Raw genomic sequence first — 14595 nt, 5'->3', positions numbered from 1 at the left:
GGGTTTTGACAAAATCTGGCTCCTGACACCCCTGGCCCACATTGTCTTGCTCTTCTACCCTTCTGTGTCCTAGACTGCATTCCCTGGTGGGAAGAGGGGTGGATGTGAACCAGTGAGGCCAGGCTGGGGCTGCTCCTGTCCCGGGCCCTCTGCCCAGGGTGGCTGCTGCGGCCACAGGTGCGGTCAGGGTTTCAGTTTCCCTGGCACGGGGTTGCTGGAGAGGCGCACAGGCACACACTGGCCACCAGGTGCAGTCAGCAGCTTTATTTCAGAGCAGCCCGAGCCACCGTGTGTGTCCTTGGGCGCCCCCTGCCTTCTGCCTCCACAGAAGCTGTGGCTGAGGTGGCAACACCTGACACACGCACATGGGCACATCAGACGTGTGGACAGGCAGACACAGACACGCACACGGGCATGTCAGATGTGTGGACACAGAGATGGGCACGCCAGACGTGTGGACACGCAGAGACAGACATGCACATGGGTGCATCAGACATGTGGACACAAACGTAGGTGCGTCAGACGTGGACATGCAGAGACACAGACGCACACGGGCGCATCAGACGTGGACATTCAGAGACAGACATGCACACAGGCGCGTCAGATGTGTGGACACACAGGCAGACCGGTAGGTGCGTCAGACATTTGGACACGCAGAAACACAGACATGCACACGGGTGCACCACTGCACGTCAGTACCTCCAGCTGCACTCGTGCACATGGGAAACCCCCCTCTGCCCTGGGCCTCCTGGAGACCCAACCCAAGCAGGGTGGGTGGTTGGTCGGAGGCCCTGACATGTCCGGCGCCTGCCTGCCCACGGGCCACGTGTGCTGCTCTAGCCGCTGGTCTGGGCAGCCAGGCAGCCTGTTTCCGCCACAGCTCCGAGGACCAGGCTAAGAGATGAGAGAGCCCTGGCGGGGCCGTTCAGGTGTTGGGTCTCAAGGGGCTGGGGCCTAGCCCAGCTCTCTTTGGTTGAGACTCTTGCCAGAGCCTGTGAAGCACCATCCATGGGAGATGAGGCCCGCTAGGCCCTGGATGGCTGACGTCCCACCTGCAGGTGTGGGCATCTGGCTGGCTTCTAGCTTGATGTTAGACAGCCCCGAGGCAGGGCGGGCCCTTGGCCAGGAGAACCACGCCTTGCGGAGTCTTCGGCCACCCAGCAGCAGGGTGAGGGCCGAAGCATCCAACAGCAGCTCTAGGAGCTCCAGGAGGGAGAGGACAGAGGCCCCAAACCACAGACTGCAGAGGCTGCCCATGGCGGAGAGCAGCTGCGGCACCTGCAGGGGGGTGGGAGCGTTAGGGGTGGGCCTGGGCCCCTGTGCCCCTTCTGTTTGGGGCCAGCCACTGGCTCTGCCCTATCCTGGCCCAGGCCGGGGGCAAGGCTCACCGAGTACAGGGGCGCTTCCTCCACTGAGCGGTAGTTGAGCTCCTGGTAGACAATGTTCATTTTGGCCAGGTTGCTCCTGGGGTGGGATAGAGGTGTGAGGGTGCTGGCCCAGACCTTCATGATGGGGGGTGGTGCAAGGGGAGAGAGGCTGGGATGCCCCCTTGTAGGGTGAGGTGCACCCACCTCTGCCCGTGGCTCTGACGTGGCAGTCCCTGCTCACCAAGTGCAGCCAGAGTCCAGTCCTGCACATGGAAGGTTTGCTGTGGCCACGGCTCCCCCATGCCCCCGGCTATCCTGGCACCATGGGTGGATGTGGGGGCAGAGACCACGGGGCATAGGCTGGGTCGGCCTGGTCCTCCTTGTCTTGGGTTCGCTCTGTGGGGCCTGCCTGGCTGTCCACACCATCACCCCACCCCTTTGGGCTCTTTGCGGACTTACAGCCGACTTGGCGGAAGGCCACCTGGAGGTCCCAGCAGAGACCTTGAATGCAGATTCCCTGGGAGAAACAGCCGGGTGTCACCTGCCACACTCCCTGGAGCAGGGACCCCTGGCCCTGACACCAACAGCCCCCTCTCACCTGCAGGGCCTGGGGCAGCGGGAGGCACAGGGGAGCTGGTGGGTCTCCAAGTCCTGGTAGAGGCGGTAGAAGCAGTGCCCTGGGGGAGAATCACAGGCACATGTGAGGCTCACCATGACCTCCCCTCGTGGCTGGCAGTGTGGGAGGCCATGGGCAGGACTCACCCCAGGCAGGGTGACGGGCTGAGCTGCAGTGCTCAGCCCCAGCCGGCAGCGGGTACAGGTAGTAACCGCAGGAGCAGGTCTCCACCATCTGCTGCTGGAAGCAGGACATCAGGCAGGCCTGGGGACACAGAGGTTGGAGCGGGGACATTGGGGGAGGAAGCAGAGATGGGGCACAGAGCCGGGACGTGGGATGGAGTGGAGAGCGGGGGCATAGCAGGGACGTGGGATGGAGTGGAGATGGGGAACAGAGCCGGGACACGGGGGACAGAGCGGGAGCCTCCATGGAGACTGCCTCCTCCGGGATCCTCCGGGACCCCAGTCTCCCCCATGCCCTGCAACAGTGCATCCCACCAGCCCAGCCTCACCTGCCTGGTGTAGGAGGCGTTGTGCAGCAGTTGCACCTCCACGCCCTCCCCACCTGCAGTGCAGTGGCCGTAAGGGTCCCCGAGCCGGTGCACCTCGTCCTGGGAGAGACACTTCAGTTCCAGGGGTCCTGCCCTGAGGCCCTGCCCCCACCCCCCAAAGCCCAAGCTGGGCTGGAGGCCAGGCTTCAGAGGCCAGTGCACCTCTCGGATGCTGATGGTGGTCTCTGTCCCTGGCCGGATGCTGAAGCTGTGGTGCTCCAGGAAGGGCATGTGGTTGTGGCTGTGGACCATGACCTTGATGCCAGCTTGTGTGGACAGCAAGGGGAGGTGGGCCTGCTGCTCAACTCTGAGGACGAGGCCAATTCCTGGGAGGCCAAGGGCTGGTGTGAGGCCACCTGACCTGCACACCTGCCCCAACATCGGCCATGGACTGGCACTCACCGTGGGTGATGCCGGGGTGCTGGGCTGTCCAGATGCCATCAATGGTGTAGCAGCTGCCATGGGTGGGGTGGTGGAAGGTCCGGAACTGCCTGGAATGTGAAGCCAAGCTCAGACCCTGAATGCCAGCCACCCGCCACCCATCATGCACCGCCTGAGAGGCCATGGCCTGCCCTGTCTCTGCAGAAAGCTGCTCGTGGCCAGCCTTGGGCAGCTCCCAGCATTCAGCCAGAGGGACCCCAGGGGTGTGGCCATGCTGTGCGGGGTGGGAAGGAGGGAGTGGCCCCCTTCTGCTACACTCACCGGTCCTGGCAGTCCTTGTTGTCGTAACTGCAGGAAAGGACAAAGTGGCCATCATGGCTCCTGTGGCTCCCGTGGCTGTCCTCCCACGCCACAGGCAGCAGGGCAAGAATGTCCATATAGTGGAAGTGGTACCAGTCCCGAATGGCCGCCACGCCTGACGAGTAGCTGCGGTAGAAGCAGTCACTGCCCGTGCTGTTGCACTGGAGGAAGGGAGGGGAGGTCGATTCTGTGGCCACAGCCTGGGGTGTGCTTCCGACTCAGGCTCCAGCAACCTGAGGTGCGCTCTCCACTCAGTGCACCAGCGGCCTGGGATGCGCTCCCCACTCAGGCTTCAGCAGCCCTGGGTGCACTTCCCACTTGAGGCTGCAGCCCTGCACCAGCAGTCCAGGGAAGCGCTCCCAGCTTGAGGCCCTGATGGCTACAGGCCCTGGCTGGGACACTCACCAGTCTGAACCCTACTCTGATTCGGCTGCCCAAGTGGCTCAGCCTCTGCAGACGGATCTCCCTGTCCAGGTGGAAGCGGGGATCAAGGCGGGAAATGGTGGCAGCGAGGGTGTCTCTCCCTCTGCTGAAGTTGACCTTGTACAAGGAGTGGATGTTCTCCTGGGCGAACTCGTCCAGCACCTCCAGATGGTGGAGTACTGGACTCGGCCTGGAAAGCAGGGCCAAGGAGTCAGAGCTGCCGGCCCAGGGGGCCCACACTGGTCACCCAGATCACTGGCTGACGGCTGCTGTGTGGCCCCAGCATTCCAGTGTGTGCCGCCCGACAGCAGCGCCTCCCCACTCAGGACGTCCAGCAGGGTGAGCTGGACGTGGAGCTGGAGTTGGAGGCAGTGGCTGCTGGTGAGGTTGCCCGGGAGCCTCACACGCTCACGGGGCCTCCCATCTTCCCTCCCGGAAAGCCTCAGCCTCCCCCACCTCCCCTCCCAGGCTCCTGAGGGCCTGGGTGTCCTTCTAGGGTGGCACTGATCACACCAAGTCCCCTCCTCGGCGGTCTGAGAGGTCCTGGCTGGGCACAGAGGTTTGGGGAGGTGAGGTCATGGTGACTGGGCTATGTGAGCCAGCAGGGCTTCAGTCAGAGATGGTCACAGGCCACAGGAGCTGGGGTGGCTGCCTCCCGCTGACAGCCCCAGCCCTCACCGGCGTGGGTTCCCGTTGCACAGGGTGACCAGGGGGAGCAGCTTTCGCTCCGAGTGCACAGAGATGGCCATGAGGACCGGGCGGAGCCAGTGGTGCTGGAAGAGGAGCCCGAGCTGCCAGCACAGCGCTACCAGGGCACCCAGGAACAGCAGCGCCCAGGACATCGTCTTGAGGCGGTTCCCACTGGAGCAGACCAGGCGGATGGCGCCATGGATGGTGGCATTGGTGCAGAAGAAGGTGAACAGCTCCCGGAACGAGGCGGGCAGCTCCACCAGCCCCTCCTGGTGCCCCTCCTCGTGCCCTTCCTCGGGTGGTGGCGTTGGCAGTGATGATGGCCCAGGCCCAGGGGGTGTCTGTGCTCCAGGCTGCATGCAAAGAGCGGCCTCAGCAGGGCACAGCCTGCAGCCACCCAGGCTGCCCCACCCCCCGCCCGAGCCTGTCATGTCCCTCAGCCCCCAGTGCCTGGCCCCGCCTGCTCTGACGCTCTGATAGGCCCCTCTGGGTGCTCCCACACTGCACCCCTGCTTCTCCCCAGACACTCAGCGCCCACCCCGGCACATCTCAGTGTGGCCTTGGAGCTGAGTCTGGGTGGCGGGGGCAGCAGGACTCAGGGAACAGGGTGTCCAGGCCCTGCCTGGCCCAGTCTGCGGGCAGCCTTGTGCTGGGTGGGTCTGTGCTGGCGTCCCTCCAGGCGGCGGGGCCTCTAGGGAGCCACAGGCCAGGTGACCCACAGAAGAGGTAGGGATTGTGGTGTATCCATGAGCCCAGCTGTGGGTTCCCAGGCCAGGCCCAGGGTCCAGTGCCCGCAGCCAGCACGGGAAGGGGGCACAGGCGGCAGACGTGCTCTGATTCCCACTGCACTGGCTCCCGCCGCATTTCACGTGTCCTGTCTTGGTCTGCTTCAGTGAGGCCTCCCATGCCCAGGTAGCCTGCTGCACTTCAGCCTGGCCCACTGCCCAGCCCGCTCTGAGGTACTCTGGGGAGGTGCTGGAGCGAGCCAGAACCTCGGGGCCAGGGGACACCAGGTGAGGGCGGCTCCCCGCAGGTGTGTGGGCCTCACATGCCTCCAGGCAGCCAGGCCAGGAGTTCTACCACCAGGCACAGGGCCCCACTCGCCCCGAGTCCCCACGGCTGGGCTGAGCCTCAATGCACGGTGCAGGGAGACTGAGGCTCAAAGTGTCTTTCGTTGTTTCTCTTCCCCGTGAGATGGAGTCTTGCTCTTTACCCAGGCTGGAGCGCAATGGCACAATCTCAGCTCACTGCAACCTCCGCCTCTCAGGTTCAAGCAATTCTCCTGCCTCAGCCTCCTGAGTAGCTGGGATAACAGGCACCCACAACCATGCCTGGCTAATTTTTGTATTTTTAGTAGAAAAATACAAAATTTTCTACTAAAATTTTCTATCATTTCATGATCCGCCCACCTCAGCCCCCAAAAGTGCTGGGGTTACAGGTATGGTCAGAAGGGTCTTTCTAGGCCAGGTGCAGTGGCTCAAGCCTGTAATCCCAGCACTTTGGGAGGCCAAGGCGGGTGGATCACAAGGTCAAGAGATCGAGACCATCCTGGTCAATATGGTGAAACCCTGTCTCTACTAAAAATACAAAAAATTAGCTGGGCGTGGTGGCACGTGCCTGTAATCCCAGCTACTCAGGAGGCTGAGACAGAATTGCCTGAACCAGGAGGCGGAGGTTGCGGTGAGCCGAGATCGCACCATTGCACTCCAGTCTGGGTAACAAGATCGAAACTCTGTCTCAAAAAAAAAAAAAAAAAAAAAAAGAAGGGTCTTTTGGACTCATTTCCACTCTACCTGCTGCACAGACGGGACAGCCCCTTCCCCCCAGCTGGGGCTGCCAGGCCAGGAGAAGCAGGAGCTCTGGAGAGGGGTCTAGGGGGCCAGTCAGGGCCCCCAGGGTTTCTGAGATTCAGCAAGTCCTGGACCCCGTTCAGTGAGGAGCCAGACCCCACCCTGCGTGGGCTGTGTGCCCTCCTGCCTGCATCCTGCGTGCGTGCATTTGTGTTTGCGTGTGTGGATGTGTGAGATAGGATCACTGGCCTCTCCACCCCGCACCGTCTGGCTCTGTGCCGAGCTGTGTGGCCAACACGTGTTCACATGTGGACATCCTGTGGGGCATGTGGCGCCTTGACAGGTGTGGTATCTGCTGTGTTCTTCAGGGGTCTGTCTAGCACACACTATGTGCCCCAATGGGACCAGTCCCTTTCAGGATAAGGAGGCCCTCAGGGATGACCTGTCCCATGGCCACAAAGTGGCCTTGTTCCTGGTGGCACATGGGGCCAGGCATGGGAAGGAGACCCCCCACCCAGCTCCTGGTTCCTCAAGGCAGGAGCCCCCCCGACCCCAACACTCCCCACAGTTCCTCCAGGCAGGAACCCCCACCCACCCCAACCACCCCCTCCACTGTACCTCAAGGTGGGAACCCTCCCAAACCCCCATGTTTCCTCTAGGCGGAAGCCCCCACCCACCCCAACACCCCCTCCATGGTACCTCCAGGCAGGAACCCTCCCAACACTCCCACGGTTCCTCGAGGAGCTCCTAACCCCCCAATGCCCCCAGTACCTTGAGGCAGGAGCCCCCACTCCCTCAGCCCCACCCACAGTACCTTGAGGTGGGAGCCCCCCTGTGCGGCTACTTCCATTCTCCCACCTGAGCTGCCGAGCTCAGCCACTGCAGGGGTGGCTGGCAGCTCTGGAGCAGGATGCAGCCTGAGGCCGGTGGGGCAGCCTCCTATTTAACACAGGCCACTGGGCGTGGGGCCATGCTGCAGGCAGGGGAGGGCCCGGCCAGGGCAGCCACACCTGCTCCAGACCCAGAAGGGGAATTCCTGGGGGACAGAGATGCCCATCCCTCTGCCGGGTGAGGATTTCCCATCCTGAGCCTTGCAGGGGAGGCCTGGGGTCCTGACCCTGGCTGAGAGTAAGGGGTGGCAGCTTATGGAGAGGAGGGCAGTGTGGGGCTGAGACCCCCTGGGAAGCCACATCTTTCTCTGCTGGCTCCTGGAACTCAGATCCTGGGCTGTCATGGACTCCTAGCACTCCCTCCCTTCCCTTCCTGCTCCCCTCCTGTAGCTCTGACCACAGGAGTGTGTGGCTGATGGACACTGGGTGGGGACCTCAGCTCCCAGACCCATGCATCTCTCAGGACCAGCCACCCAGCCTTTGGGACAGGTGCTAGCATGGGAACCACCATGGGCCTGGGTGTGGAGACGGCACCTGCTCCTCTGAGTGGGTGCAGGGGCTCGTCCTCACTGCTGGACACTACGGCCACCACCAACCACACCACACACTGAGATGACATGTCACAAGCTGAGATGACACGTCACACTGAGATGACGGGTCATGTGCTGAGATGACACGCCACATGCTGAGGTGACCTGTCACACACTGAGGTGACACGTCACGCTGAGATGACATGTCACAGAGATGACACATCACGTGCTGAGATGACGCGTCACGTGCTGAGATGACATGTCACACGCTGAGATGACACGTCATGTGCTGAGATGACATGCCGCACTCTGAGATGACGTGCCACACTCTGAGATGACGTGCCACATGCTGAGATGACATGTCACACGCTGAGATGACATGCCACATGCTAAGGGCACAGCACACTTTCAGTCCACACCCACACCACACACACCAAAATGCCAGCACACATGAAGGGGATTCACCACATGCTAAGACCCCACGCACGCTAAGACCACATGCTGCCCTGAGTCCAAGTTAGTGTCCTAGGCTGATGTCTCCAGCCCCAGTCCAGTCATGTGGGGAAGGCAGCTGTCCCTGTCCCCTGAGATGCCCCATCCCTGTCTCTATTGTGGGACCCTATATGTCCAAGCGGCCTCACCATCCCGAATGGCCAGACCCCGGCCAGGCCCAGGTCGGAAGGGGGGGCTCTGCATTTCTGAGGCCCTGTCCTGAGTGGTACTAAGTCCCTGGGCTTGGCAGACCATGGCTCTGAGGAGGGTGAGGTCACCTGCCTGCCAGTTCTGCAAGGAAGCCGCTGCCACCGGTGATGTCCCGAGAGGGAAGTCATGTGGAGTCACCTGGGCCTGTGCAAGTCACAGCCCCGTCACAGCTGTGTGGCCTTCCCGGGTTACTCAACCTCTCTGAGCTGATTTCCTCAAGTGCCAGATGGGACTGGGGCACATCTCCACTCTCGTGACTGGGCTAGCTGATGTTACGGAGACCCCACAGGCCAGTGGCAGGGCCCCCGGACACAGCACAGGCCTGTGGCATCTCCCCCACCACATCTGGATGGCTTTGCTGCCAAGGAGAGGGACACCCACAGCCTGGGGGCTACTTGGCAGCCAGGGGCAAGACCCTAGACGCCTGCCGGTAATTTTGGCTGGAAGCGGCTTGTGCTTTGCTGCATCCCTGGAAGTGGCCTGGTGGAGAGCCCAGCCTTGATGCAGGGTGCAGAGAGGGAAGGAGCTCAGGTCTGGCCAGAGGGGCCCAGGCCAGCCAAAGGGCAACTTGCAGGGAGCAAGGCCCAGGCTTCCTGTGGGAGGGGAGCCCTGGCTGGAGGAGGGTGCAGCTTCAACTGCCTGTGTCCTGCGGGGCCTGAGTCTGAGTGCATCTTGGCTGGACCACGGAGCTCCTGGCTCCACTCCTCTCCCTCCTCCCCAGGGAAGCCCTTGAAGGCCTGAGGTTCAGTTACCCACACCCTGTATCAGGACGGAGAGGAGGCAGAGGAGGTGGCCACAGAACATATATCCAGTGCTGGTGAAGCTAGACGGTCTTTCCCTCTCTTCTGGCCATCCCCTTCTTGGCCCTGTGCAGCGGGTATAGGGGGTGGGGAGCGGTGAACCCAGTCCCTGGCCCATGGGGCTTCTGTGGTCACTGCACCATGGCTGTGTGAGCCTGAATGAGAGAAGGGACAGGCCAGCACCCCTGGCTCCCGTCAGCCCTGCACCTCTGCTCTCTCCCAGGAAGGATGGCCAGGCCACATTTACTGAGCATGGCTGTGAGCTCACCCCGTCGGGCTGCTGTGGTGGCCGGGCCACAGGTAACAAGGAGCCATGTTGCCTCCCATGCCAGCGCTGCCCTGGAGACTACAGGCACCTGTTGACCCCAGGTGGGAACTCCTACTGCAGAGCCCAGTTTCCTCTCTTGGGGAGGAAAAATCATAAATCATAAAGTGTACTAAGAACTCTCTGTGAAGCCCTATCCTATGCAGCTATTAGACATGCCATGCTTACAGGCACATAGTATATTCTATATCCTTGTATTTTAACCGAGATATCTCTGCTGGATGTGCTCACAGGCATGTCCCAGCTCTCCATTGCTTTTACCTGTTTTTGTTAGCCAATTGGGTTTTAGTTTAGATTGTGAGGTCTGGCTCCAGCCAACGGAGATCAGACACAGCAGTAAGGGCAACCCCAAATGTGTAAGGGATAAATTTGTGTGTTTTCCTTTGTTCATTGTACTCTCATGGCACAATGGCTAATGAGCGTACCCTTCCTGCAGTCCAGGAAGTAAAAATAGCGTTGCTGAAAGATCCTTTGTCTCAGTGCTATTTTTTCTTTGCAGCACCAAGCATCTATTTCCAATAAGGGCAATTTACTGAGGCCTGGGACCTTCCCACAGAATCCCTGCTCTCCCAAAATCTGGCTGAGATCTCAAGTTTATTTTGCTGTACAGCTCCTTTTCTGGAGCTTTACTTGCTTCCAACAAGGAAGGCAAGTTTTCCTGCTTCTATGACAATGGAAAGGCTGGCAGTGTCTGGAGTTTGAGCTCACAGCCAACAGGGAAGGTGAGTTTGAATTTTATTTCCTATTTCTAGGATGGTAGACAGCAGGCTTGAATGGGGCACCATTCCTAGGTAAGTAGCTGAATTGGGATTTTTGTCTTGGAAATTTTCCTTAATGACTAAAAATTGACGACTAGCTGGTTTTCTTTTTTTTCCAGATCGAATCTTGCTCTGTCATCCAGGCTGGAGTTCAGCGGCACAATCTTATCTCACTACAACCACCATCTCCTGGGTTCAAACGATTCTCCTGTCTCAGCCTCCTGAGTAGCTGGGACCACAGGTACCCACTGCCACGCTTGACTATTTTTTTTTTTTTTTTAGTAGAGATGGTGTTTCACCTTGTTGGCCAGGCTGGTCTTGAACTCCTGACCTCAGGTGATCTGCCTGCCTTGGCCTCCCAAAATGTTGCAATTACAGGTGTGAACCACCGCACCTGGCAAATTGCCTTTTTCTTAATACAAGGAGAATGAACCCCTTTTGGGCCCCCTTACTGCTGTGTCTGATCTCCGTTGGCTGGAGCCAGACCTCACAATCTAAACTAAAACCCAATTGGCTAACAAAAACAGGTAAAAGCAATGGAGAGCTGGGACATGCCTGTGAGCACATCCAGCAGAGATATCTCGGTTAAAATACAAGGATATAGAATATACTATGTGCCTGTAAGTGCCCGTAGGAAGTGCATTCCTACGGGTCTTCACTGTTGCTTTTTCTCCCAAAATTAAGCCATCTGGCTTGTCTGTGCACTTGCAGGAGGAACTGAATTGTTGTTTTCATAGATAAATGAGGGAATGAGTTTTCTCAGATCTGAAAAGAAGGGCATTTTGCGTCTCCCAGCTGAGAGGTGCCCCAGGTGACTGGGAAACAAGTGGGAGAGTCTTGGGGTCTGATCCCCTGTGATGTGCAGCAGCCCTACAGGGAATCCCCAACACAATTAGTTTAAAAAGTCTTGTCCAGGAAACGCACGTAGGAGCTGTCACTCTGGGGTTTTGAGTCCTCTTGGAGGTGTTGGACTTCCAGAGAGAGAAACTGAGACACGTAAGAGGGCAAAAGATGACACCGTGGTGACTCACTGTGGAGTCCCGCCCACAACCAGCACACTTCCACTGCCCCGCTGAACCCGGGGACACAGCTTAGCGCCTCCTTCTGAGGAAAAAAAAAAGTGGGAAATAAATCATCTAAGACTCAGGAAAGACAAGAGAATGGCCCCCTTTCGGGCACCTTGCTGGTTTTATGGTGCTGCTACTGGCAAGTGTTTGTATAAAACTGAAAATTTTGAGAGCATGCCAGGTTTCTTAGGGCCTGGCTGGTTCCATATTATGGTCTTTCTGACATATTTTAAACTGATGGGCAAATTCCATCCAGGAAGCATTCAGAGCCCAAAGGTCAGCCTGCAACTCCAGAACTATAGAGTTGCTGGCTGGGCGAAGTGGCTCACGCCTGTAATCCCAGCACTTTGGGAGGCCAAGGCAGGTGGATCACCTGAGGTCAGGAGTTCAAAACCAGCCTGGCCAACATGGTGAAACCCTGTCTCTACAAAAACACAAAAATTATCCGAGCATGGTGGCGCCTAGAACAAGGAAATAAGAGAGAGACCAAGAGAAGTTATAGATATAAAGAAGTATTTTTGTTAAGAAACGTTACAAGAAAAATACTTTTATCTGAGAAAGAATCTTGCATGGCGAATTTTTGTCCTAAAATAAATGACTAGGCTGGGTGTGGTGATTCACTCCTGTAATCCCAACATGTTGGGAGGCCAAGGTGGGAGGATCATGAGGTCAGGGGCTTGAGACCAGCCTGGCCAACATAGTGAAACCCTGTTTCTATTAAAAATACAACAATTAGTTGGGTATGGTTGTGCATGCCTGTAGTCCCAGCTACTCGGGGGGCTGGGGCAGGAGAATCATTTGAACCCGGGAGGCAGAGATTGTGGTGAGCTGAGATTGAGCCACTGCACTCCAGCTTGGGCATAGAGCAAGACACCATCTCAAAAAAGATAAATAAATAAATAAATAAATAAATTACTGGTTAAGAGAGATGTTCAGGACAAAGTAGAAAGTTCAAGCATGTCATAAATGGTCTGTGCAAGTTTAGTAAAAAAGGAATTTATAAAATTGTTACATGATAGATTGGTCATGGTGGCTCACGCCTGTTATCCCCCAGCACTTTGGAAGGCTGAGAAGGGTAGATCACTTGAGGTCAGGAGTTCAAGACCAGCCTGGCCAACAAGGTGAAACCCTGTCTACAAAAATACAAAAATTATCCAGGCATGGTGAAGCATGCCTGTAGTTCCAGCTGCTCAAGAGTCTGAGGCAGCAGACTCACTTGAACCTGGGAGGCAGAGGTTTCAGGGAGCCAAGATCATGCTATTGCACTCAAGCCTAGGCGATAGAATGAGACTCCATCTCAAAAAAAAAAAAATTGTTTTAAAGGGTAATGAATGCCGGTCCATGTCCATTCCTATCTGGCCTAGAAAATTTAATTGGCTGTAAATCTTTTGACTCTAAGTTCCTGGGTCATAGGGAGTCCCACGAAGAGACAGGATTGATCCAGGGCTGGCAGCCACACTAGCCCAGCAATCCTGTGGGACACAGTAAAGATGTGGTAGCCATTGATGTTGGCTTTGGCACATCTTGGCCAGAAGAGGGTGAATGTAAATAAAAAATGAAATTCTGGCTGGGCGCGGTGGCTCATGCCTATAATCCCAGCACTTTGGGAGTCCGAGGCAGGTGGATCACGAGGTCAAGAGATTGAGACAATCCTGGTCAACAAGGTGAAACCCATCTCTACTGAAAATACAAAAATTAGCTGCGCATGGTGGTGCACGCCTGTAGTCCCAGCTACTGGGGAGGCTGAGGCAGGAGAATTGCTTGAACCCAGGAGGCGGAGGTTGCGGTGAGCCGAGATTGCACCATTGCACTACAGTCTGGGTAACAACAGCGAAACTTGGTCTCAAAAAAAGAAAAGAAAAGAAATTCTAAGGCCCCCAACCTTCCAAATGGACCCCTCCTCCCAGCCACAGGCACTCCAGTGTTAACCTGTTAAACTTGTCCAGGCTGTGATGGGAAGGTGTTGTGGGTCATGCCTCATGCCTCTTCTCTTTTGGAATTTCAGGAAAAGCTGACCAGCATTCACATCAGCACAGGCCTGAAGTCTGATAGGAAACATTTACAATCTATTCTCTCTCAAGCCTACGACCTGAGGCTTCTGCTGCACAGAAAACCACGACCCCTTACGGCAACCCAGACATTTTTTTCCGCTGATAATAGCTTCTTCAACCAATTGTCAATCAGAAAAATGCTGAATCTACCAAGAACCTAGAAGTCCCCCCAAACCACCCCGCCTTCTCCTGCCCTTTCAGATTGAACCCATGTAAATAAATAATGTCTTCCTAAAATGTATAAAAGCAAGCTGGGCCACAGGCATCTTGGGCACCTGTTATCAGCACCTCCTGAGGCTGCCATGGGCATGTCCTTAACCTTGGCAAAACAAGCTTTCCAAAGGGACTCAGACCTGCCTCAGATGCTTTTGGGTTTGCACCCTCCAGGCTGGGTTTCTCTCTCCTTCAAGCCCTGGCCAGACAGTGCCTGCTGGTCAGAGGTAGCCAAGGCTTTCTGGTCCGACCCTGGGTGCCGGAGGAGGCGGCGGCAGGAGGTAGCAACTGGGTTGGGGATGATGTTTTCTTGGGACCCTAAAGCAGAGTGTCCCCCGCTGCCCAAGACGCTGGGTGGTCCCCGTTGTTCTGCCAGATGAAGCCCTCCTGAGGTCTGACCCACAGCAGAAGGGCGGCTCCTGGCCTCAGAGGACAGTCTCAGGGTTGAGAAGGTTACAGGTACCATCTACCACCAACTTAGCTGCTTGTGCCGTTCCCGCTGGCTAAGGCCATCAGGTCTACGGCTAGAGGCCTGGGCAGCCTGAGTCCTGCTTACCAGAAGGCCACAGATGTGGGTGGGTGGGGTAAGGGCCATGGTGGGGTCTTGGCAATACGTGCTGGCCACACCTGTCCCAGGTACCTTCCCTGGGGTGTGACTCAGCTGCGCTCCTGAGCAGAGGCCTCTGAGCTGAGCCTCATGCTGCAGCCTTCCCACCTGCAGGGACTCACAGGTATCTTCTCTTCACACTCATTGTTACTGAGGGACAGATGAGGCAGGGGCAGGCCTTGATCTGCCGTGGGCCACAGCCGTGAGTGTACACACAACTGGACCTGCTGGTGCCTGTATCTGCGGCCAGCATGGCTTCCCTTACATAACTTTCCATGCTGTAATAGCAGCTCGGCCTGCCCTGCATGGGAACGGCAGGGGCCTGAGAGGAGGCACAGGAAGGAGGCTTGACGCTGAGATGTTTTCTGAAGGTGGAGCTGGTGGCGGCAGGCGTGGAAGCAGGCTGGATTCCATGGGCTGAGGCCGCGTGGACACTCCTCCTGGCTTCTGCCCCAGGGCCTGCAGCAGTGTCTCA

The 14595-nt window shown here is 57.6% G+C and overlaps 1 protein-coding gene and 2 long non-coding RNA genes across 3 annotated transcripts; 1 reads left to right on the top strand and 2 right to left on the bottom strand.

Moving 5' to 3' along the window:
* Positions 1-810: 810 nt before the first annotated feature.
* On the bottom strand, positions 811-7096 carry SCNN1D (sodium channel epithelial 1 subunit delta). The gene is made up of 13 exons (XM_054236819.2): positions 6992-7096; positions 4376-4740; positions 3680-3887; positions 3236-3435; positions 2936-3024; positions 2696-2859; positions 2495-2593; positions 2130-2247; positions 1966-2044; positions 1827-1884; positions 1572-1630; positions 1389-1464; positions 811-1278 (listed from the first exon to the last, which is right to left on the bottom strand). The coding sequence occupies exons 1-13, from the start codon at positions 7025-7027 to the stop codon at positions 955-957; spliced, it is 1875 nt and encodes a 624-aa protein (XP_054092794.1). The 5' UTR covers positions 7028-7096; the 3' UTR covers positions 811-954.
* Positions 7097-9902: 2806 nt separating this feature from the next.
* On the top strand, positions 9903-13367 carry LOC108592487 (uncharacterized). The gene is made up of 3 exons (XR_004745649.3): positions 9903-10146; positions 10302-10423; positions 13255-13367. It is a non-coding gene; the product is annotated as an uncharacterized LOC108592487 (long non-coding RNA).
* On the bottom strand, positions 11749-14283 carry LOC128928312 (uncharacterized). The gene is made up of 3 exons (XR_008473183.2): positions 13654-14283; positions 13179-13294; positions 11749-13091 (listed from the first exon to the last, which is right to left on the bottom strand). It is a non-coding gene; the product is annotated as an uncharacterized LOC128928312 (long non-coding RNA).
* Between the last annotated feature and the right edge of the window lie 312 nt (positions 14284-14595).

The sequence above is a fragment of the Callithrix jacchus genome, chromosome 7, assembly GCF_049354715.1.
Source record: "Callithrix jacchus isolate 240 chromosome 7, calJac240_pri, whole genome shotgun sequence".
Classification (NCBI taxonomy): domain Eukaryota; kingdom Metazoa; phylum Chordata; class Mammalia; order Primates; family Cebidae; genus Callithrix; species Callithrix jacchus.
This window is presented reverse-complemented; position numbering and strand designations above follow the sequence as displayed.

Excerpts from the sequence above, each read along its gene's own strand:
- SCNN1D (XM_054236819.2), bottom strand. The coding sequence starts at position 7,027 with ATGGAAGTAGCCGCACAGGGGGGCTCCCACCTCAAG. Across the intron at positions 3,888-4,375 it reads TGCAACGGGAACCCACGCCG|GCCGAGTCCAGTACTCCACC; the intron begins GTGAGGGCTGGG and ends CCTGCTTTCCAG. Across the intron at positions 1,885-1,965 it reads CGCTGCCCCAGGCCCTGCAG|GGAATCTGCATTCAAGGTCT; the intron begins GTGAGAGGGGGC and ends TGTTTCTCCCAG.